The sequence below is a fragment of the Barbus barbus genome (assembly GCF_936440315.1).
Source record: "Barbus barbus genome assembly, chromosome: 2".
NCBI lineage: Eukaryota > Metazoa > Chordata > Actinopteri > Cypriniformes > Cyprinidae > Barbus > Barbus barbus.
The window spans coordinates 13,969,667-13,994,785 of NC_136730.1; the positions used below are offsets into that span (position 1 = coordinate 13,969,667).

Genomic DNA, 25,119 nt, shown 5'->3' on the forward strand with positions numbered 1-25,119 from the left:
TATATTCGTAGGTGCCACAAGGTTAGAGTCATCATCCGAACAATGTATTAAACACTCTGGCTGTGTAACACTTGCACTTTGTTCTGCCATACCTCTCTATTCTGTGATGTACATTGCTCTGAAAATAACAGAAATACCGGTGTATCAAGAACAAGGAAAATTTAAACGTGGTGCTAAAAATAGCATCAGGACTAGCCGTTTCCAGTGATGCTATGTGCTAGTCTGTGCAACAAAGTATTGTGAAGTAATCTGGTTTTGAAATCACATGAAATTTCAGCCATCTTGCACTACTTCTATAGTACCACTAGTACCTTGCTTGTAGAACAAAGATGGTCGGAGTAATCTTGATTTGAAAATGCATCAAATTTAACAAAGTTGCAATCATCAGTCATTTCTTCAGTCATTTTCACACAGCTGAGTCATATATGAATAAGTCGCGAAGCCTTTTCAGATGATGCTAGTGACTTATCTGTACAACAAAGTATGGAGGAGTAATCTGGTTTTTAATCTAGCATCAGTCGTTGTTGTTTCATAATATACTATTTCATATACAGTTCATACATATTCTTTCAAATTGCTATGTCATGGATTGTCCCACCATCATGGTTCTCATATCACCAGATTACAGACAGTCTTGTCTATCCATATCTGAAAAGATATCCCCCCTAACATCAATATCTTTTGAGATAGATATACAAATATAACTATTTAATAGATGCAAAAAATAGTTTTCTTTAATGTGAAGGCTAATATAAAATGTATACAACAAATAACATGTCAAATTATGGCAGATCTGGATAGTCCTGACTGTCCTGAAAAAATCAACATATAGCATGTGTTATCGACGCATAAAATCGTCATTTTATGACGCTTTGGATAAAAGCGTCTGCTAAATGACTAAAAGTAAAGAGTGTAAAGACCATCAACTCTACGGTGCGACTCCACCGGGCTAGGACACCGGCAAAGGATATAAGTATCGCTTTTTATTTTTATTTAATTTATTTTTTTCCTTTATATGTTTACTATTGAAATGTTGTTGTTGTATGCATTTGTCAATTTTATTTAATTTCTGTATTTTCTTAAATGGGTGTGTATAGAGTATTTACAGAGTGTTAACTTTTAGTTTTAGTTACTTTTTCATATTTGTAAGTCGCTTTGGATAAAAGCGTCTGCTAAATGACGTGAAGTAAAAGTAAGCATGTATGGCTACCTCTTACAATAGACTTCATACAAGCCTGCTGTTCAGATACTGTTGGACAATAATGGCCAAAATAATGATTGTCCCAAAAGATTAGTAAAGCTACTCATTTGAAATGATTACCATGTTTCAAAGTACTTATATGGACTCTACAAACAAACTGGCACCAAAGAGATTTTGCCACCTTAGGTGGTACCAAATTCTGGCTTGGCCCATGGACTATAATCTAAAGTACCATTTTCCATTATAAAGAACCTTCTGTGCAGTGGAAAGGTTCCATGGATGTTAAAGATTCTTCATAGAAATATGACTATCATAGATTTCATAGAACTAGAACTATGCCAATAAAGAACCTTCATTTTTAAGAGTGTAGGAAATTTCATACCTCAAACACCAAAACATACACAAACGTTTCTTGTTTTTCATTGATTTATATTATTTTATATTGAGGTAATGATATTCTCTATCCCATATCCTCCACTATGGCTCACAATGCTTGACTAGTTAACTAATCGTCCAGAGTGACTCGTTAATTAGTATAAATGTTTTCGTTCTTTGCTTAAGTTTAGCTTTTTTTAAATCCTTTCCCTTATTACCATATGAATTTGCCAGCTGCATCACATCTTGTGCTGTTTTTGAAAGTCCCACAATGAGCGTTGTGTTTTTAGATGTATTTTTTCCATGTATTTTTTCCATCATAGAAACCGTTTTTCATTTTTGCATTTTTATTACGACATTATTTAGTTTGTTTATAAGGTGTTTCCCTTCTGGATATTGACTGGTCCCTACAGTATGATTTCAAGTTTTACTATCACTATAAGGATATTTGGTCTTGGGTCAAAACTTGACCCACACGCATCGTTACGCATGAAGACACTTGTGTTATCCCACATATATGCCACTTCAGTCATTATGTTTTTGTGTGTGCGACTGCAATGCGGTGGTTACACAACAGCAGGGCCTGAGGGGGCGGCCAGAGAGAGCACACTACACACCAGTGCTCTTCACACTGACCCTAACAAACTGCGGAGGAGAATACACACACACACACACACGGTTTTGCTTCCTCTCACTCACTATAGCTCCAAGCAATGTCTATTTTTATTCACTTTCTAGAAATGTGTTCACATTGAGCATGCCCTCTCTTAGAAAATCAGCATCATGTAGAGATCTTCTTGGAATATTTTGATCATCAGTGACTTCAGTTTTTACTTTTTCTATCTATTTTTTAATTTATTTTGTTTTATTTATCTTTGTGAAACAAGAGGGATGAAGTAAACACACATTTTCTGAAGATAATGTGTGGTGTTTGCCCATGCAGAAGTCGCCTCCACAATGCTAGGGTGTTGTGGGTGTTTGCCAGGGCCTTGCTGTGTTGTTGCTGAGATATTCTGAGTGGTTTTTGGTCCATTAATATGGAGTTCTTTATTTATTTATTTTTATTGTATACCAGGCAAAATTCATGAGTCTTAATTGTTTAGAAAAAACATACCTCTCCTCCACACAGTTTGAAGTATCATTCAGGTCTGTATGCTACAAAGACACTGAAACCTAATATATACAATCATACCTTAAATAAATAGGGGTTAGGGATTTTATCAAATACCTAAATGTATACTACCATTCAAAAATCTGGGGTATTTACATTACTTATTTTCACTGTTGAAACTAAAGTAGTGCTGGTGCTTCATAGTTTTGTGTAAGCTGTGATTGATTTTTTTATCCTTTCTAAATAAAACTAATCATTTCTTTTTTTTTTTTGTTTACTTCTTTTTTTATATATATATATACATACATTAAAGCAAATTACAAACAAGGAACTAAACTAAACATTCCTGGACAGCAGCAGTGGCTCAAAGAAGAAGAGAAATAATAATACGAATAAGTAAGAAGAATAGAAAGAAGACACATACAACATTGTCAAATAATACAACAGGGAATAAATCAAGGTTCCTTACTGATCAGTTCATTTTCAATATATCCAGATACATAGTAACAGGTGTCCACCTTTGTATAAAATTGTCCAGTTGGGCAGTCATATATTCCATTCTATATATAGATTCAAGTTTTTCTATCCACTGGGCCATTGTTGGAGTGTGTGGCTTCATCCAATTAATTATGGTTTTTCTTGCACTTAATAAGAGTATGTGTAATATATATCTCTAGTTTTTACTACATACATCCTGGGGTATCCCTTCAAGCGAGAAAAACAGGGGAGTAAAAGATAAGTCTAATCTATATGCAGAATTTTCATAATCTCAACCTTTACCCCTTGCCAAAATGTAAATTTTTCGAACATTCCCAAAATATATGTGTGTGATCTCCAACCTTCCCACACCCCCTCCAACATTTCTCTGCTTCTGAACTGTTAACAAATGTTGATATCACCAATGGTGTTCTAAAAAAACAAATTGTTTTCCAGTCAAACTCTTTCCAATTATAACTATTGATGCCCTTATGACATTCTGTACATATGACTATTCATTTCTTAGAAAGAAAAAATGTCTTACCAACTCCAAACTTTTAAATGGCAGTGTAATTATGAACAGTAATATTAGTGATGTTATAGCATGCATCACTAATAATCAAATAATTCAAATAATGCTTAGGTTAAAAAGACACAAATGAAGAGGTGTTCGTATGTACTGCTGTTTTGTCTCTGGCATGGCGTCGTATAATTGAAATTTGACTTGTAAATCTGGCCATTTTGCATGTCATGGTGAACGTGTGTTGGCCGAGAAACAATTCAGCCCTTGACATATATCATGTGTACTCATCTGGGCTATTTTTAGTCACAAACTGTATGTTTTGAATATGATTTGAATGGTGTGGCTATTTTCAATGGGATCCATATTGTCTTTTAAAAACACATGAGAGGCAAAGAAGAGGGGAGAAAATGGGACTTCGGTCGATTATTTGAGAGATGAAGTGAAAACATCTCTGCCCGCAACAGCATGATCATATGCAAAGGAAGACACACTGAGAGATAGTTGGCAGCGGTATTGTTTTCTTCCTCGATTCCCTATTTAGATTGTGTTGAGTGTTTGCGGGAGGGAGAGATTGTGAGAGAGGTGTGGATGCAACCTCTAGTACCATCAAGAAGGCCAAAGGAATTTCCCTCTTTCTTTCTATCTCTCTCTCTCACACACAGTGGCCGTAGGCTATGCAAATTAGGGCCTTGCTCTGCTAAATAAAGCACACTCAAGAAAACAAGAAGGTATAAAATTAAGACAAAGATGTGAGAAGGGAGGATGGGTAAAGAAATGAAATGATTTGCACAGACCTGAAATAGACAAAAGATGGAGTGACAGTAGAGAGGACAGGGAGAGTGGGAGGACGGTGAGGTGAGTGTCGGGTTGTGTGTTGAGTGTTATTGAGGGCTGTGTATAGGGCTCATTTGCATGGTGGATGGAGCAAGAGAAGGGAGAGACTTTCACGCCCCCATTGAAGGACTACCACACTTGGACACACATACTCATGGTAACACTCTCACACAGTCTGACACACAAATCACACACACATATGCACTGTGAGTTTTCAGTTTAGTGTTTTACTGGCGTGACCAAAAAAACCTGCACTTTAGTACTACCAAAGTGTTTTAGCATGTTTGCGTACGCTCAAAAGTTGTGCTAATAAAGTGAAATAAGAAGAGTAAACAAATGTCAAATATAGTAAATATTAATAAAGCAAAAATTAAAGCAGTTATCCAACAGACATTCTCTTCTACACCCATGTAAACCCACACACACTTAATCACAAACTCACACACAGATGGAGTTCTTTCTTCAAGAGCCTCTGAATGCTCTCCAGCACATATGTACTGTAATCTGTACACAGAAACACACAGATTTGTCTCTCTGTTGAATCTCTTGTACTAACACAGTTTCTTATTAATATCTATTAGCAACAGCGTGACTGTTTGACATGAGACTATATACAAATATTTATGTTTATGCAAATGAGCTGTTTGAGTATGCAACATTTAACGCTTACAGTGTGCTGTCATAGGCTGTTTACCACGTAAAATACTGTTTCTGCATTCTCATTGAAATGACAGAGGAACTCCCTGCTGCAGATCTGCTTTTTTTCAAAGCAAATTATATTATATATTAACAATTTCAGAGAAAAGTTGAGAATTTCAGAATCTTTTGTTTCTTCCCCTTTTGCTTGAACGACAGCAGCACTTGAGCTCCACAAGTTTAGAAGCAAGAACATTTGATCATCTGTAAAAGAGTCACGTGATTAATGTCACTTTTTTGTTTAGTGAGCTAGAGATATTGCAGAATATGATTATTTTGTTTATTTTTAGTAACATTTTGTTGTTTTTAATTTCGTCAAAATCCTAAAGCCCCACTGTGTCATTAAATGCTTTAGATTCAGGACATGTGAAATACAGGTGAGATAATATTGTGAAATAGTATTACATTTTAAAATAACTGTTTTCTGTTTTAATATATTTTAACGTGTCATTTATTTATATGATGGCAAAGCTGAAATTTCAGTTTGATCCTTCAGAAAGCATTCTGATGTGGTTCTTGCCTTTTATTCAGGATTCTTTGATGAACACAGTTCAAAAGAACAGCATTTATATAAAACAGAAAACCTGTGAAACGTTATAAATGGCATTACTGTCACTTTTGATCATATTTAATGCATCCTTGCTGAATAAAAGAAGTAAAAACAAATCTTACTGACCCCAAACATTTGAACAACAATGCATGTATTTATGCATGTTTCAATGCTTCGAAACATGGTTCTTTATTCTTTAAGCACAGCAAGGTCGCCATGGTGAGGTGCTTGTCCTCCTTAATATGGGCTGCTTTAGGGCATTGAGGGATCCACCCACATATCCGTTCCTGTTATGTAGAGACAGTGATAGAGATGGTAAGACATCACATGGAGAAAGGTGAATTACATGAATTACAGTACTCTGGTATATACCATGGTGCAGAATGATTGCTATATACATGTACTTTGCAATGGATCATGTTCAAAATTCATGATAATACCACTGTAATTTTGGGTACTTTTTTGTGAGTGGAGAAAGCAAGAGAAAGTCATAGAAGGAGAAATGATGATGTGGCTGAAGTAGCGGAGGAGTAGGTTGTTTTCCAGTGCCCACACACACATACTAACTGGACGTCACTAGCTGTGTGTTATTGCTGGAAGCAGCTGATTGGAGTGGTTTACTGTAATTGAACTGGAACAGGTTATATGATCCTGTCTTATCCTGTGGAAGATGATATCGACACACATCCTACTTCTGAGACCAGAGAGATGGAAGATCCGCTCTGACGTAAGGCTGGGTAAATAGGTAGTTTGAATGGCAATGCACGCATTCATCACACACACTCATATGGTGGTGTTATTGGGTTTCAAGAGAAAGAGAAGGACAGAGAGAGTAAGTCATAATTAGCTTGCTGATCAATGGATCCGTTAACGAGCCGCTGGGACTGTCTGCTTGTCACACTGGGCAACATGGTTTCCTAGGGAGAGAGAAAGAGAGATCACAGGGTGCTGTGGAATCTCACTATCTTGACACACACCATTTGTATGCATGTGTGTTTTATAGTTTTCCAATGCCAAGATTTTGGTAGCGGTGCTACCAAAATCCACCAAAGCAAATTTGGTTATGGGCCAGATATACTGGCACCACTTCAGCTGCTTAAACCCGTTGGCTAAAAATTTAAATATACTACCATTCAGAAGTTTGGGGTCAGTAAGTTTTTTTTTTTTTTTTTAAGAAATTAATCCTTTTATTCAGTGGACACATTAAATTGATCAAACTTGACAGTAAAGACATTGGAACAGATGTAAATAAATAAATAAAGAGTAGATGAACTTTATTTTAAATGAAGATCCAGACCGCGTCAGTAAGAACTTGGTCCTTTGTTCACTTCATTTTACCATGGATTTGTTTACAAACAAGGCACAATTCGACCCAAACCAGTGGGTGTTTACTTCCCAGTCTACAATCCGACACACCTATTCAAACAGAGTGAGGGGGGTTAAAATAGGAGAGAAATTAGCTTATTACTTCTGAATGTTTTTATGTAAAAATCTTTATAACATCATAAGGGGACCTCAGAGAACAATACAAAATTATAAAAAAGGCAGTAAAATAGTAAGGCAGTAAAATAAAATATTACCAACCTGTTAGCTAGATACAGTAATTAGCATATAGTAGTCCACATCAGTAGGATGCAAAGACGGTCATCTTAAGTGTAGTTGTTGTCTATAACAAGCTCAATGAGCTGTGTAAAGATGCTGAATTAAATTACTTTGGATCTTAATATATTGTATGTTTTCAAAACTAAAGTCAATGAAGATGCAGAGCTGATCTGAGACAGGTCCTCAGATGCACAGCCAAGCACTGACTCACCATTATGGTGGAAAACGTATGTGTGTGTGTGAGAGAGAGAGAGAGAGAGAAAGAGAGAGAGAGAGATCAGGTGATGTGATCAGCCGACATTACAGCCTCATGAGGAACCCAGTCATTATAATCCTTACTCATAATGTGAACTGATGTTAAGAGGATGTTATTTGAATGTTTGGAAACTTTCTGTTCTCTTCATTTATCTTGCTAGATTCATCTGCATAGAGATCATACTCTGTGATTGATTAATTCAGCAGAAAATATGTTGCTGCCTGAGGAAGTCGAGCGCTGCCAGTAAAGAGAAGAACAGCTGACGAGACACACACAGAGCACACTCATACGCTGAAATATAATAACATTCCCTTGAACACAGTCAGGAGAGGAGGCGACACAAGTGTACAGCTGCGACGTGCACACACAGAACAGGTGCTGGGTCAGGTGTGTGTGTCTCTCGCTAGAAAGGTTAAGTGGAATGTTAGTCTGCAACAGCTCTCTCTTTCTCTGTGCTCTAACATTCACAACAGCTGTATGTGGTTTGTAATCTATTTTTCCCACTGGGCTCACTGTGTTCAGTGTGTTTATGTGTTTGTGGTGTAGGGATTTATTAAGACTTGATTAAGCTTGTTGTGTTTTATAGTTTCGCTTCAAGACAATTTGTGATTTGTGGGACTGTTACAGAGATATATGACCACAAGCAATACTGTAGGCTTTATTTTCTAGACTGACATTGTATTATCCACTTTCTACTTTATATTCTACATTACAAGCAAAACTTATTTAAGATTTAGTCCATGCAGATTTCTGAATGTTCATTTATTTATAGACAATAACAAAAAAAATTAAAATTAATTGAAACCGGATTCAACTGGGAACAGGAGGTAATTTTTCGGCTTGTAAGCTTAAAGCAAAATCTCTTTCAAGTAAGTTCTGTCCACTTGGTGGCCATATTTGCAGGGACACAATGAATTTACCAATTGGTAATCGCAAAGAGCTTGATTGACAGGCAATGTGACCAATCATAATGCCGAATCTGCCATTTTGTCCGACAAACGAACCAGACAGGAGAGCATAGATTAACTTCGTTGGACGTAAACCTGAAAAATGGTGTCTATTGACGTCTTTCCGTGGTTGAAATAAAATACATTCTCATGTTTATTCATGTTTATTTTGTGCTTTTAAATAAATATGAGAAGATCGGTTCACGTGCCGCTTGAACTGAGGCAATACACTGATATGTCACGATACATTAAAGAGACACAAAATGGTGTTTATTGTTTGAATTTCTTAAAAAGTGACCAAATTTGAAAGCTGAGACCTTGTTTCATGCCAGAAATAACCTGCTCTGTCTTGTCTGTCGGTGTGTTGTCAGTTTCATCTTTGATCTGTGATGTATTTTTTTCGGTGTGAGAACATGGTGTGTAGTGTGATAGTAGCATGGCTTGTTGGACATAGCAACAGCTTGTTGGACATAGCAACAGTAACAAAGGAGGGCAGGTTTTTATGGAGGGTCAGCCGGCTCTTTTATTTAGAAGGCAGGAATTATTCTGCCATTTAGCTTGTTGCACATTTTCCCATCCATAGTAATATGAGTGCACCATCTTGACATATCTCTCGAGATTTAAAGTCATTGTAAATTCATATTATAGATGTTATTCTGAATGATTCATTTATGTACATGTAGATTTTTTAAAAACTTTTTTACAAGTCCCCATGCTAATTATTTTTCTTTTTTGTTAGTCAGAGAAGATCTATAATCTAGATCAATACAGAAGAAAAGATCTGTCACAACTTCCTTTGCATCACGACTTTAAAGTAGTAAGGACATCATTAAAATAGTTCCTGTGACATCAGTAGTCCAGTGGTAATTTTATGAAGCTACAAGAATACTATTTGTGTGCAAAGAAAACAAAAATAACTTTAATCTTCAATTTCTTCTCTTCCATGTCAGTCTTCTATGTCATGTTCTTACTACCTTTCTGGGACTTGAATGTATCAGTCAGAAAGTGCGTTGCTTTCTGTGCAGGGTCTGAAAGCTCTCGGATTTCATCAAAAATATCTTAATTTGTGTTCAGAAGGTGATCGAAGGTCTTACAAGTTTGGAACAACATGAGGATGAGTAATTAATGACAGAATTTTCATTTTTGGGTGAACTAACCTTTTAAGCAATTGCCCTTAGTTAGGGTAGTGCTTCTCTGGTTAATTGCCACACCAAAATATTCTTAATTCTTTTTGAACAAAATTAAATTTAAACATAAAAATATTAACTGGCAAACAGTTTATTGTCTGAATTATACTTGTGTGTTGCCCCTCTCTACAGAGGGTTTTAATATAGAGGGATCGGTCACATGGCACTTTCGGCTCAGGTAATTGTCTCAAAAACTGGTTTTGGAACTTGGTGTCCATGAAAATCTTTTTGATTTGATTCGGTTAATTGTTATAGAATCAAATCAAATAGAAAGACTTGACATTTCCATGGTACATTTTTTTCTACTTCATGCGTGTATGTTGTGCGGCAGACATATTGCACTCGTGTGTGTGATGAGATGGTCAGGAGATTGTGTGTGGAGGAGTGTGTGAAGGGACAATATGTTCTTTAGCAGAACGCCACTCATCCCCCTGCTGCAGAAATGGCTGGGGATTGTTCCCGTGGAGATGGCACAAACGGCAGAGCACTCAGGGTTGAGGAGGATGTCGTGACTGAGCCCAGCGTTAGTGTGTGTGTCATAAGGGAGCAGCAGTGACAGGACTTCAGTCACAAAGCCTTTGTTCAGTCCAGCGCTCATGACACGAGCAGCAGGTGTTCACTCCATAGGTGTTGTCACCTCTGTGGGACTTCTCAGTCCCTATTCTTCCTCTCCCTTAGCCTCCATCCACAGTACGTATGTGTGATTCACGCTGTTTCTCTAGTCATAATCTCTTCTCTTTCTTTTTAGCATTTTTATTCATGATTATTAATCTGGGATATTCCTTATGTCCGTTAATGTCTTTTGTGTGTGTGTGTGAGAGTGAGTGAGAGAGAGAGACACTGATTTTTTTAAGTAATGTATGTAAAACAATCTCACCAATACATTATTTTGTAATTTAAATTGATGATCATGTATGAAAATGTTTTGATTGACACTCTCATCATAAGACTCTCTTTCTCAATTTTCCCTTCATTTCAAGCTTAGATTGTAATGAAAGAAAAGCCAAAGAACCTCAGTCTCTCTCTCTCTCTCTCTCTCTCTCTCTCTCAAGGGATTATGTGAATAGTCTCAGATTTGTGGCGTATGCTGGAAGCAGTTGTCAGTAATTCAGCAATGAGATTAGAGCGATCTCCTCTCCCGCAGCAGCTGTTTGTGCATGTTCATATGTTCATCAAATTTCCCAAAGTGTCATTTCAACTTCCTCTACTAATTTACATCATAATAGCGCAGGAAGATAATCTACATTTGGATCCAGTCATGTTTAATCAGTCTAAATACGGAGGAGAATTTCCGCTCTACATCCACCGAAAGAATCGTGTTGACTGATGCAGACACTAAATCTGACGCCTGGGTTCATTAGGTTTAATGTTGGCACTGGGCTCTCTCTCCATACGCAGATTAGCTGGCTCAGCCCCATATGTTGTGTGACTCTACCAATCCCCCTGCGTTCGCTTCACTCTCTCGCAGGAAGTGACAAAGCATTTCATTTCCTCTCCAGCAGCAGGTCTGTGGAAGCAGATTAAACTCATTAATAATTCACTCAAAAGACACCATGCACACATGCATGAAAGCCCATTCACGTGCATGAAAAAATATATATTCATAAAATACGTTTCGCAAATGTAAAACACAATTCACAGACGTACAACTGTGTACAACAATTTTGAATGTTTAAAATTCACGAGTTTATCATGGACTGTAAATGTGTGATTCGCCTTGGGTTTGTGTCTGTGTATTTTTGAGACTTTCCTCCTGGTAGCAAACTCCTCCCACGTGGGTCTCTCGTACTCTTTAGCCAATCAGATTTGAGCCTGTCGATCGGTCAATCATAACCTGATGTGGGCGTGCCTACCTGGATGTTACGTCATCAGCGCGAGAGCATGGTTCAAGTCATGGCAGAGGGTTTGTGCAGTTGATTGTTTCATTTCAGTTAACTAGCCGTGTAAATGTTTATTGTTTTATCTTTGCATGCTTACTTAAAACTTGGAAGTAAAATCGGACCAGTGGAACAGGACCAGTGTAATAAATAATAAATATTTATTGTAATAAATAATAATTATTCACGTGGATAACATACCACATTAAGATATTAGATTCATAAAATAAGGTTCTGACTGATGAGATGTGTCGTAAATAAATATACTATGAAAATATTGTGTTTTTGTTTGAGGACATGAAAGCTGTCACAGCAGAGCTTGTCTTGTGTGTAAAGTCTTGCAATAACACCATTCAGCTGATGCTGCTGATGTATGTAATAGCATGCACACATTGGAAACGTGTACATTTCATTTAAGTTTGTTTATGCTGCAAATACTTCTTATTTCAGAATTATGAGGCTGATGATGTACAAATTGCTGAGACAACCCGTGACCCTGCTGTTCTTACTTCATCCCCTTACAAGTTATGAGGTGATATGAATCTAGAAGTTTCATTTGGAACTGTAACTCTTTCAAAACAGTTGTGTTGCAACCCATCCATTTTGACAGTTTCAACAGATTTTTTAAGTCATGCATTAAAAAAAGCTTTGTTATACATTGTTAAATGTTCTGGCTTTAAGTCAGAATTAACACATTCAAAACAAGTGAGTTGTTACAGTTGCTGTATAAGATTTATTAATTTATTAAAGTTTTTTGAATATTTTGGGAATTAAATGACCTGACCATGATTAATTGTAATGTAATATGAAATATGAATTGGCAGTTATGAGGGAGTAGGCCAACAAATGTAGTACAACTACAGCTCGATACCTGTTTTTAACGCTGTGCTAGAAGTTCTTCAGTCAAAGGGTTTTCAAACCTCATTTACACTGAATGGCTGGTATAGAGTCCCATTTAGAGTCTTTAGCATTCTTTTAAAGTAAATTTCACGGCCGATTGATTAATACATTATGTGAACGTTAATCAAATGTTTTAGATCCAGTCTTCACTAGCTCTCTCTCTGTCAGGACGTGCCAGATTTTGGTGTGATTATTCAAAGCAGTTAACACCTTGGCTTGTTAGCTTATACTTTTACAAGCATAAGACAAAGTGATAAAATAATTGAATTAAGTTTACCGAAGAATCTTTGCTGTATTCCTTTTCATGATTGTTCTTTGTCTGACCAGAATAAATTCCACTACTGTTACCAAGCCAATACAATTGCTGCTTCCCCAACATCATCTTGAGTATTGTAATCTCAAAGATATTTACATCACAACTCAACACAAGATTAAACATTAACAATGGTTAATCACAGTAATATAATATGAAACATAAGTAAATGAATGTTGATTACATTAAGAAATGAATACATAAAGGTAAAGTACATAAAAGAGATAAAGATTAATGTGAAGGAAGAGGTCTGTAACTCATCCAGATGTTGTGCCAAAGTGTGTAAATCCTGAAAAATGCAAGGAAAACAATTAGTGTGTATTAAGTTCAATTTCAAGTTTATTTGTATAGTGCTTTTTACGATCCAAATCGTTGCAAAGCAGCTCTACAGGAAATTAAGTTTCCACAATATATTTATATATTGCAGAACCTTAATATATTTAACTTATGGCAAAATTTGGTAATTCTGTATGTTGTCTGAGCTTTGGCATCCTCTGAGGTCCTCTGAGGGGTTGGCATCATCTTTTCTCAGGTGTTCGGTCATCTCAGATCATTTAAGGGTTGGATCCAGACTGAAGCTTCTGTAATCCCTAACATCCCGTGGCAGAAACAGAGAAACAAATAGAGACATAATTAGCGTAGCTGCTGTTCCATCTAAGCAAAAATGATTTGTTCACCCCAAGCTAAAGAATAATAATAATAATGTACATTTGATCAGATATAACTGCAGTACAAGATTATAAAATGCATTATGTGAATGCCTGGCTAAAGAGATGTGTCTTTAATCTAGATTTAAACAGAGAAAGTGTATCTGAACACCGAACGTTATCAGGAAGGCTATTCCAGAGTTTGGGAGCCAAATGTGAAAAAGCTCTACCTCCTTTAGTGGACTTTGCCATCCTAGGTACTACCAGAAGTCCAGAGTTTTGCGACCTTAGGGAGCGGGTTGGATTGAAGCGTGGTAGAAGACAAGTTAGGTACGCAGGAGCAAAACCATTTAGGGCCTTATAGGCAAGTAATAATATTTTGTAAATGATTCGGAATTTAATAGATAGCCAGTGCAGAGACTGTAAAATTGGGGTAATATGATCATATTTTCTTGACCTGGTGAGAACTCTAGCCGCTGCATTTTGGACTTTCTGTAGCTTGTTTATTGAAGATGCAGGACAACCACCTAGCAGTGCATTACAATAGTCCAGTATAGAGGTCATGAATGCATGAACTAGCTTTTCTGCATCAGAAACAGGAAGCATGTTTCAAAGCTTGGCAATGTTTCTAAGATGGAAGAATGCTGTTTTTGTAACATGGGAAATATGATTTTCAAAGGACAAGTTGCTGTCTAATATAACACCCAGATTTTTGACTATAGAGGACGTAACAGTACATCCGTCTAGTTGCAAATTGTAATCCAAGAGATTTTGTGTACTGTTTTTTTGGTCCAATAAGTAATATCTCTGTCTTATCTGAAATTAATAGGAGGAAATTATTGGTCATCCAATCTTTTAAATTTTTTACACAATCTATTATCTTAGATAGTTGAGAGTTTCATCTGGTCTTGTTGAGATATATAGTTGAATATCATCAGCATAACAATGAAAACTAATCCCGTATTTTCTAATAATATTACCAAGAGGCAACATGTATATTGAAAATAGCAGAGGACCTAGGACAGATCCTTGTGGTACTCCATACTTTACTGGTGATAATTGAGATGACTCCCCATTTAAATGAACAAAGTGGTAGCGATCGGACAGGTAGGATCTAAACCATCTTAAAGCCTGCCCTTGAATACCAGTATAGTTTTGTAATCGATCTATGAGTGTGTCATGGTCTATAGTGTTGAACGCAGCACTAAGATCAAGTAATACTAGCAATGAGATGCAGCCTTGGTCTGAAGCAAGAAGCAAGTCATTTGTAATTTTAACAAGTGCAGTTTCTGTGAAACCTGACTGAATTAATTAAACACTGCATCCTGTTTCGCACATGGTAAGTACAAACACACCGTTATTCATACACTGAGTTCTCGTGAGGTCTGTTCATCTTTATATATAAGCTATGAAGATGAGGGCAAGGTCAGCGCTAAGTGGGAGCAAAAACAGGGCAATGAGCAGAATTCTTTCTTCATTTTGGCCAATATACAGGACATTGTGGCTAACACAAGACAGCTGCATTTTTGGCAACACTGTTTTCATAGCAGCCGCTGGCTTAAAGAGTGTGTCTAAACGACCAATTTTACTTCCAAGTTTTAAGCATGGAAATGATACAACAATACACCTTTACAAGGCTAGTTAACTGAAATGAAACAATCAGCTGCAGTGACTTGAACCGTGGTCTCATGCTGATAACGCAACATCCAGATAGGCACGCCCACAGTGGGTTATGATTGGGCGACAGTCATTCTTGAAACATGGGACAAAACATGTCCAGGAATTGTAACTGCTATCAGGTTTAAAAATTTAAAATATTTTCAATTGTAAATGTTATGGGGATTGATCATAGAATCTATTTAACACAATTACCCCCTTCAATTTAATTTTATCATTATTATGTGAAATCTATGACACTTATTGTCTTCTCACTACATCACACAACAGTGTGTCCACAGAGTAGGGTTCAATCATTCATATGCTATAAAATGGATAAAAATGTTTTTAACGATAAAAAAGAGCTTGTTTTATCAAAACCAACACTTAATAATATATCATATCAACGCAAGGTTGTTTTTCAGTGACACATGCATGTTTCATAAGGTTTTAAAGTTTTGTCCCCACTTTTTGTCAACACCGTCAGACATTCATTCAAATGTAATAAAATCAATGAATATCAGGGGCAGCTGTCACTCTAAAGGACCCCCTTGCCACAGTCCTCCTCTGCAGACTACATCACTGTCAGACAGACTCTGGTCAGTTTTATAGTTTTAGAATATTTTAAATCCTAATGTTAATATTTCATGTGTCACAAGAATGATACGTCAACACCATCTTCCAATTTCTGAGGAAATTATTTGAAATATTTAGATAATTTTATTCTCCTGAAGCAGGTTCCATTAGCATCTAGTATCAACAGAAAAAATAAAATGGCTACTACATGAACTCCATTTGTTTTGTGAAAGAAATGCCAAATGTGTCAACACCGTCAGATGTCACCACATCAAGATTTTGTGTTCCAATAATATATCAAAATACTTAAATGTGACTCTTGAATAAAAGCTTTATAAACAATAACATACTCACTGCCTGTTGTGGTTGTTTTAACACAGTAATTGTTTGATTCAATGTATTTGATAGTTAAAAATACTACAAATTCAGGTTTTCGTCACCACCGTCAGATGCGTCAACTCCGTCAGTTCTGTCACCTCCGTCAGATGACTATTTTGATAATATTTCATTATGATATTTTATATTTGTTGTGGAATTGTTGGTCGCATGTGAAAGTGTAATCTGTTTGCTAACATGAGAAAGTGTTTTGAAATGTTAAAAACATCTTGAATGCTGTTAAAGATAAAGTTGAAATTATATTACACAGTCCAAGGTAAAAAAAGCAAATTTTGTTTAAAAAAGAGAAAAGTTGGGAGGTTGCATCAAAGCATAGCTCAGTAGCTTAATACATAGACAAATGAAACTACATTTATGTATCTTATGAGTACAAAGTTTTTTTTTTTTTTCAATTTTGCACCCTGTTTTGTCCCACTTCTCAAGAATGACTGGGCGATCGACAGGTTCAAATCTGATTGGCTAAAGAGTTTGTTACCAGGAAAGTCTCAAAAATACACACACAAATCCAAAGCCATTCATAGTCCAGGATAAACTTGTGAATTTAAAATATTTAAAAATGTTGTACATCTGTGAATTGTGTTTTGCATTTGTGAAATGTATTTTATGAATGTATATTCTTATTTTGTGCATTGGTTTTTGTGAATATATTTTTTTCGTGCACGTGAATTGGGTTTCATGCATGTGAATTGGGACACGTGTGCATCGTGTCTTTTGCGTGAATTATTATTGAGTCTAATCTGCTTCCATACAGGTCGCCTTCAACCCAGCATGTTGATGTGGGAATTTGTGTTGATTTACAGTGTGGATGTGTGTGTGGCCTGGTGGCCCTTTAGATAGTCTGTCTCCCCGGCCAGTGTAGTTTCTATGACAACCCAGCATGCCATCATAATATCATGGGCCGCCATGTAACGTCAGCTGTGTAAATGCGTGCTTCACATGTGAAATTGCGCCACTGTGAATGTTGTGTTTGTGATATGGTAATGTGTGTGTGATCAGCATCGGTGTATCAGAGACAGCAACAGACAGTTACAAATAACTGTAGTGCTGCTTCAGCTCCAGCAACTACCGCCCCCTAGTGTCTTCACGATTAACAGCAACCCACAAATGCTCTCATTCATCGTATTCTCATAAACAGAGCCATAAGGAATAATATCTTCCTTCAGTCAGCCTTGTGCTGTAGTAAGGAGATGTTTTATCTCATTACCAGGCTGTAAAACCGCAGACTGGGAGATTTACAGCGACAGTAAAATGTGATGAGGAGCTAAAGAGTCTAGGTGGAGGTTTGCACATAGACATGACAGAGAAACTCTTCTCTCTCAGTGTTTGCTGTCAGTTACAGTTTTGCTCATTACAGTGTCTGCTTCTCCAGCACTCACAAAAAAATCAGATCAGAGCCCAGAGTATTTCGGTCTGCATTTCCATCTTTTTCCACCTCTCACCAGATGCATCTTGCTCATCTCTTCCACATCCCACCTGTTTCTGTAACAGACACTTCTAGGTATGTTCCACACTCAAGATGTTTACTAGATATTTCTGAATGTTCCGCATGTAGGTTTGTTTTGGAACAGACCTGTGTGCAGATGACACATAGGAAATATTTATTCCTCAGCGGCTGCTCTTTCATTGCTTAAAACATTTCATGGAATTCAAAAAAGGATCAACTTTGTCTTAGCTGTTTCTCTAATGTAGGGCAGGGGTTTTCAAACCCCCAACAAATTTTAGTAGACAACAATAATTATAACATGATCATGAGATCAATCACGATTTTATTCCTGTCAGTGCAAATGAAATGATTTGTGATTAATTTCATATTTCTAGTCCAAAATATATATAGTGTAGAATGTAATTATTTTTCCAGATGATATTTAATTTGATACATATTTATACTGTTTGTTTTTTTATTTATTTAAAGTATAAATGGGTCTTTCTATGTGTAAACATAGCTGCATATATATATATTATAGGATGGGGTTCTCTCAAAGATATCATCATATTTGAACTTTAAAAGGTTTGACAACCCTTACCTGAAATAAGACACTAAAAATATACACTTTAAAAAAATCAAGTTGTACATAAAAGCAAAAAAGCAAAGTGTGTCTTTATAATTGTTTGTGGAATTTATTAGCAATTTTTGAGTGTTCATTTTATTTACACATTTTTTTAAATGAATGTATAGCATAAAGTAACTTGATAAATTTGAGCACAATTTGAGTCTCTTCTAAAACTTTCAAAGAAATGTGTGATTATTATTAATCTGAAAAGAAAAAAAAATGGACAAGCACAAGACATTGTGCCAAAGTCTCATTTTACTCTCCATTCTCCAGCTAATCTCATTGCTTTTTAGGAGAAGACATTGCTGTTTTATTTATGGATTTTTTTGGTTCCTGCAGGATGGTTCATGTACATTCATGTTTGCAAAGGCCTCATTGTCTTTTTTTCTGCCCTGATCCAATAGCAACATCTGTCTTGGCCTATAGCTGCTTGGGATTTTTTTGTGGTTCTGTGAATAGTGATGCTTACTAAACAAGTTTATCTAGTTCTAAATATGGACCTTGGCACGCCTCTGTGTGTTTTCATTCTCAAATGGTAGGTCTGGGTGTAATAGGATGGGCGGTCTTATCACTTCACCTGTAAGAGGAAGTTCTTTTTAAAAAGAAGGTGTGTCTTTCAGGTGCAGCCAAAAGGAAGTCAGCGTGTTCCTGTGTGCCTGTAAGTGTAAGTGTGTGTGTGTGTGTGTACATGTCTATGGCTGAAGGGATCCATCATGCCCAGGCTGTGTCCTGCCAGTGTGTGTTGCTTTACCCCGCTCTTGTTTGGCTGTGATGGAGGTGTCCAGGGAGATGCCAGCCACTTAAGAGAAGAAGACTTTTTGGAAACCTCCTCCAGCAGTTCAGTAAGAACAACAGAAGGACAGACAATCAGCAATAGTGTCTTCTCACAGGTTTGGATAGGCTATTCCATTTAATTCCACTTGACTTTGTGTAGTTTTCACTAGAATGAGCACTGCAGACTGTGTTTGTGTGATGGTATATTAGTGATAATCTGTTTTTTTGAATGTGAGGCTAAATGTCTCACACCGGTCTAATCCGTTTGGTGATCTCTTCCTGTCAGCAGATGATTCATGATTGGCTTTGTGCTTGTGTATTGGCTTAGATTTACTGTATATGAGAGATGATGCAGGGGGTGTGTGTATGTTTGTGCACGTCATAAGGTTTATCTGGGTTAGCAGGACATGCTCGTTTGTGCTGATCTGATTACCGCGGCATTAATGCAAAGCCTGTAATGAATAACAGAACTGGATGGTCTGGACAGTTAAAGACACAGACACTTTAACTGTTTTTGCATTTAAGAGATGCTTTTTGTCCAAAGCAACTTTGTCACAGAGCCATCAGTGTTCCAGGTTTGTATTCAAATAAGATCTCAATGTTACTCCTATACAGACATGAGATTAAATGGAGGGCTTCTGCTTCTCAGTCATATTCTCCTCAGACAAAACCCCTGTTCAGTTGGAGCTAGTCAGGTAAATTCAAACATGTCTGTGCTTTTTCACACAACCTCGGAAAAAATAACAGCCCAGACAGGAATGTCTTTGATTGCAGTATGTAATTTGTTTACAGTGCTTCTCATTCATTTTGACCACATCCGTTATCTTTTTTGACAACTTTCTTAGTGAAATAACAGCTTGCTGTTCATGTCCCATTTAAATGTAAAAAGAAAATGAATCCATAAGGAATATCCAGTCACAGATGGGGGTCGTACCTGACTGTACAGCACTAAGTATGATCCTAACTTTAATTAATTCCTTTCTTAATTATATACGTAATGTACATGAAATCACGGAGACCTAGGTTATTAATTGAAACATTAAGTGAAACATTTGTTTGACAGACCAATCCCAATTTAAGTGTGCTAAAGGCCTTGGTAATCTTATATCCATATCCTGTATGGAAGAGATCTCAGTAATGTCAAACTGTGCTCTGATTTGCCAAGATGCCAGAACATTTGTCAAACATTTCCAACACCAGATTATGTGAGCTATGCTAACCACAATCATTTTAGCTCTGTCCTCCTGCTCTTGTATGTCACTAATTAAGTTATTTTTTGTTTCTTTTTTTTGTCATGTTATTGCCACTTATTTTAGAAGAAGCTTCTAAATTGTCTCTTGAATGAAATTTTATAGAACCTGATGTCTTAAGCTATGCATGAGCAAGCTGCTTTAAAACTGATACAAAATGTAATTAAGGCTAAGTCGCAACAGTTTGTAACAAAAGTATTACAACTTAGTCAAATAAACATGAAAACTTAATTCAAAATGCTTATAAAAACTGAGTGTATAAATAATAGTAAAATTACACTTTTATGAGGCCTAGGAATTGGCATTTCTCTGTAAAAAAGGAACATATCTGCCTTCTGAATACTCTATTTCTGTTTTTTTGTCACAAGATAATGAGGAGACAACTTTGAAAGCCTGTTGATGGAGGGATCAGCATGCACACTGATGTTCTATTTGTTATGCAGGATTAGCATTTATCAGGTCTCTCATCTCAGCTGATCCAGTCACCAACCAAAAACCCATCATACCATCGACCGCTGAATGTTCTTATGTGTCCTGGCAGTCTATAGATTGGATCACATGTGTGTCTACATGCACATATCACTCATGAGGACACAACTTCATCTTGAGGTCTGCAACACACCCTGTGGCTGCAGCTCAAAATACATTCATTTTTAGCATCTAATAACCACTAATATCTAAAACAGTAGACTAACATGGTTGCAGCTTCAGATGCTGTCTGGGGTGCTTAGGCAGTATATCTATCACTTGACCATTTTGCAGCTCAAAGAACTCTCTTTCTTTAATGTTCATCAGTCTCTGGTGGCTAGCTTCCTCCCGTTTAGGACTTGAAAGTGTTTTTTTCTCTTTCTCAGCCTGTGATGTTGCCCTGATTTTAAGTACAGCTTTTTATTTCAACTAAAGTTTGAATTAAAGCAACAGTTCACCCAAAAAATAAAAACTTTGCTTACCCTCAGGCCATCCAAGATTTAGATGTGTTTTTTTCTTCATCAGAAAAGATTTTGAGAAATGAAATGATGGATTTGGATTTATTTCTTACAAACAAAGTGATGGACTGGAGTCATGAGGATTACTTGTGAATTATTGTGATGTTTTAATCAGCTGTTTGAACTCTTATTCTGACGGCACCCATTCACTGCAGAGGATACATTGCGGAACAAATGATGTAATGCTAAACTTCTGAAATCCGCTCAGATGACGAAACACACTCATCTACATCTTGGTTGGCCTGAGGATGAGTACATTTTCAGCTAATTATCATTTCTATATTCCTTATATGGTTATTAACCATATTCAAAATTCGGATGAGGCCAAGCATAAAGGTTTTGAATTGCCCATTGTAAAGCCCATATCAGTGAATATGAGGGCTATCCATATCTATGGTTACAGCCGTTCGTAATATATGCACATTCATTATAACAATATGATGTGTTTACTAATCATTCAGTAAAACTAATATGCTAAACAGTGTGTGATTCCTACAGTATGTGTGCAGCAGTTCTCATTAGCACATTGCATGTGTAGGATCTGACACCGTTACTGAATGAGTCTTGGCTTCTTCAGGGTGACACCTCAGAGGTAGTAAATTCTCAGGCTGTGTGATTTAGGCTCTAATTAGATTGCACACACACACACACTCATAGGCTGTACTGCAGGGGCTGTAATCAGTTCATTAGGTTAATTACTAACTGTGAAAGGGACTCATAGTCTCTCTGGGTGCTTTGGATAATTGGTCTGGCTCTAACTCAACTTTAACCACAATGTGCCATCTAAACCAGACTATCTCATACAAACTGTTGACACTGTACATTAATCCCATCTGATCTTTAGAAGTGTCATTTTGTACAGTAAGTGATGCAATCTGATCCGTGTGTTCAGACTGTGCAGTCAATATCCGGTATATCTGCATCAGTTGCTATAGTAGTGATTTTCTTATATGAAAACTGAGAGCTGCTGTCAAGGAGAAAGGAAAACGGAAATTGTGCCTCTGCTTATGTGAACTCACACGGCACATGAGAGAACATAATTGACAGGCATTACTGTATTTATACTTTCATGCATTAGATTCTATATGAGAAAAGTGTGAGTGAACGAGTGTATTTGAACACAGCACTAGACAATATTGAACAGTTTGTATGATATTACAAAAAAGTCACAAAAGCTTTGTGTGGAGAGCAAAACAAATTTTAAGCCATTATTCACAAAACAAATATTACTTGAAATCAGTGGTGGAGGAAGTACTTAAGTTTAGTACTTAAGTAAAAGTACAACTACCCTGCAAAATATATACTTAAGTAAAAGTAATTACTACATCAACATCTTACTTAAGTAAAAGTCCTAAGTACATACTTTTAAATTTACTTTAAAGTATTTTTTTAAGTAAAAGTACACAATCGGTTGTCTCAATGTCTGGGCTGTTCAATTGTAATAATCACAAACAATTTCTATTGTGTACTGGAAAGGGTAGTTGAGCAAGCTCTCTGCAATACTGACACACTGTAAAAATCTGGTTATTTACTTATTATTACTCATTAAATAATAATTAAGCTAATCCAATTATGACATACAATTTATTTTATTTTTAAAATTGGTTTGATATTCGCATATACTTCGCGCTAAATTGCTAAATATATATATATATATATATATATATATATACATTTACAAATTCAAAAAAATGTCATGATATTGACGAAAAACAACTGTCATAGTGCAAAATTGTTCACAATCGAATCAAACCTAGATGTAGTTTTAACTGCATGCTTACTTGCGAATGTCAACTAAATACCCAATGTTGAATGGTAAAGAAGCTAGGGGCCGTATAAAAAGTTTGAACATTTTTTCATCGAGTCAAAACAAAGCTATTTTAGCCAACTACGAATGTACAGATATAGCAGTAGTTTGCTCATCTCCAAAAATGTAACGTACTAGCAAGCTATCGTCCCTGCTGTGCTAATAACCAGCTAATGAAGTTGCCCTGTTAGGGTACCACTAACTTACGTCAAACAAATATTATACTGGTGTGATATTTTTGTTATGTTGACATCCGTTTTTCTATAACAGTCATAGCACCATGTCATAGCAAGTTAGTAACTTAAATATTAATAGCTACCATTGCATGTCTTACCTCTATATGTTTCTTCAAATTTGAAGGGGAGTTTTTAAACGCCAACAGTTCTTTGCGTTGAGGTAGGCACTTGACACATTGAAAACGCCAGGAGTCATTCTTTGAACCTTTAAATTCAAATAACTTGCTTAAATAAGGCCAGGGGTGTCTCTCAGAATCAGAGCTGCAGGGCACAGGTTCAAGCTCAGTCGACGTTGTTGGCTCTTCGTCCATGTTTGATATTTGGTGTCCTTTTCTTCGATTTACATCAGTTCCGCTTGTGTTGTTTCAAAACGCGCGCTCACTATTTTCGGCGTGAGTTCTTTGACCAATCAGATCTCCGATCTGTTTCAACGTGCATTGGCCAGCAACGCCAAAACGTCAGTCGACCAAAAATTTTTTATGCAAGATTTGGAAGGATGTAACGACACGCATTTTAATAATGTAGTGGAGTACAAAGTACAGATAATTGCTGAAAAATCTACTTGAGTAAAAGTATAAGTATGCATTATTTTTTTTACTTAAGTAAAGTATAGATACGTAAAAATTTACTTAAGTACAGTAACAAAGTACAAATACTTCGTTACATTCCACCACTGCTTGAAATACGATCTGACCTTTCGGAGACATATTATAAAAATACATTTCAGTCAGATTTCTAACTAGATATGGCTGTGAATTAAATGTTTTATTGTTTGTAAAAATCTGATTTCGTTTGATTCTTTGCTACAGACAGATGAGTCAGATATGGCCAAAACATCTGATTTTTCCTGCCTGTCTGAACAAAGCCTCAGAGAGCTCAGTTCTCTTTGTGTGTAATTATTTATGAAATGTCTAGAAGGAGAAAAAGGGATGTTTTATATTTGAATCAACAAGGGATTTCTTAAGGGAAAAACCAGTCTGTTGTTTTGATGATTAAGATCTATGTTTAACCAGGCTTTGTTGAACGAAGAAAGTGTCTTCATTAATTTTTCTAGAAAAGTGTAGCAACAGCGTTGACCTGTGCTTCTGGATAGTGTAGCTTTTGGCCCTGCATGCTGTTAGTGCCGCATAGTATTTGGCCACACCTTTGGAACACTGATTGTTTGAATGACAGCTGTGTTTGCTGACAGCTCATTGGTGTTTCCATGGCAACTGATAAATAAGGGTGATTGGCTGAAATTGGGCTATTGCTCTGATTGTGTTCAGCCATTGTAAGATATCCAAGCGGTGTTGTTTTTTTCCATCGAGATCAATAGGAACATGTTAAGTTTGTACTGTTACATATGTGTCTAGCATTTGGCAGCGGGTCATGTGTCTCACTCGCTCTGGTTGATTTCTTCTAAATGGACACTTAATTAAGATTTATTGCATTTGATTTTGTTTATATATGATGATATATCCTGAATGGACAAGCGATATCTTGGAGTTGTATAATTTGTTAATGATGCTTTTATTGCTTAGGGATTCAATATTTTGAAGATCATGCTACGCTTTCATTTTCCCCATTGTTCCCTTGCATATTTAGTGGAATCATCTTTCTTTCTCTCTCTCTTTCACTACCATAAATTTCATAGTTGCTGAGCTGGGTTGGAGATGAGTTATTGAGTCGTATTATGAGAATAATGACACATGATTGTCCTAATAGCTGCACTGCTTTGATTTAAAAAACCACTCAGATCCAATTCTAGGGTCAGAAGATGGCATATTCATCCCAACAGTAAAAAAAAAAAAACTCTTTCAGTACTATTTCAAGGCTTTGAATTTACAAAGATTGCAAGGAAGTTCACAAGCACAAGCCATATTTTACAGAAAGGTAGGTTAATTTCAGAGCA

General features: G+C 36.4%; 1 protein-coding gene across 3 annotated transcripts in view; it reads left to right on the forward strand.

Annotated features, from left to right (window-relative positions):
* LOC306885838 (diacylglycerol kinase delta) overlaps positions 1 to 25,119 on the forward strand; it is a 74,005-nt gene that overhangs the window by 27,413 nt on the left and 21,473 nt on the right. The window contains exon 1 of one of the 3 annotated variants that reach the window (XM_079442619.1): positions 18,794 to 19,065. The exons of the other annotated variants lie outside the window; for them this stretch is intronic. Coding sequence (XP_079298745.1) covers positions 18,889 to 19,065 — 177 coding nt within the window. The 5' untranslated portion in view covers positions 18,794 to 18,888. Of the gene's footprint in view, positions 1 to 18,793; positions 19,066 to 25,119 lie in introns of those variants that run through there. 3 annotated transcript variants of the gene reach the window in all.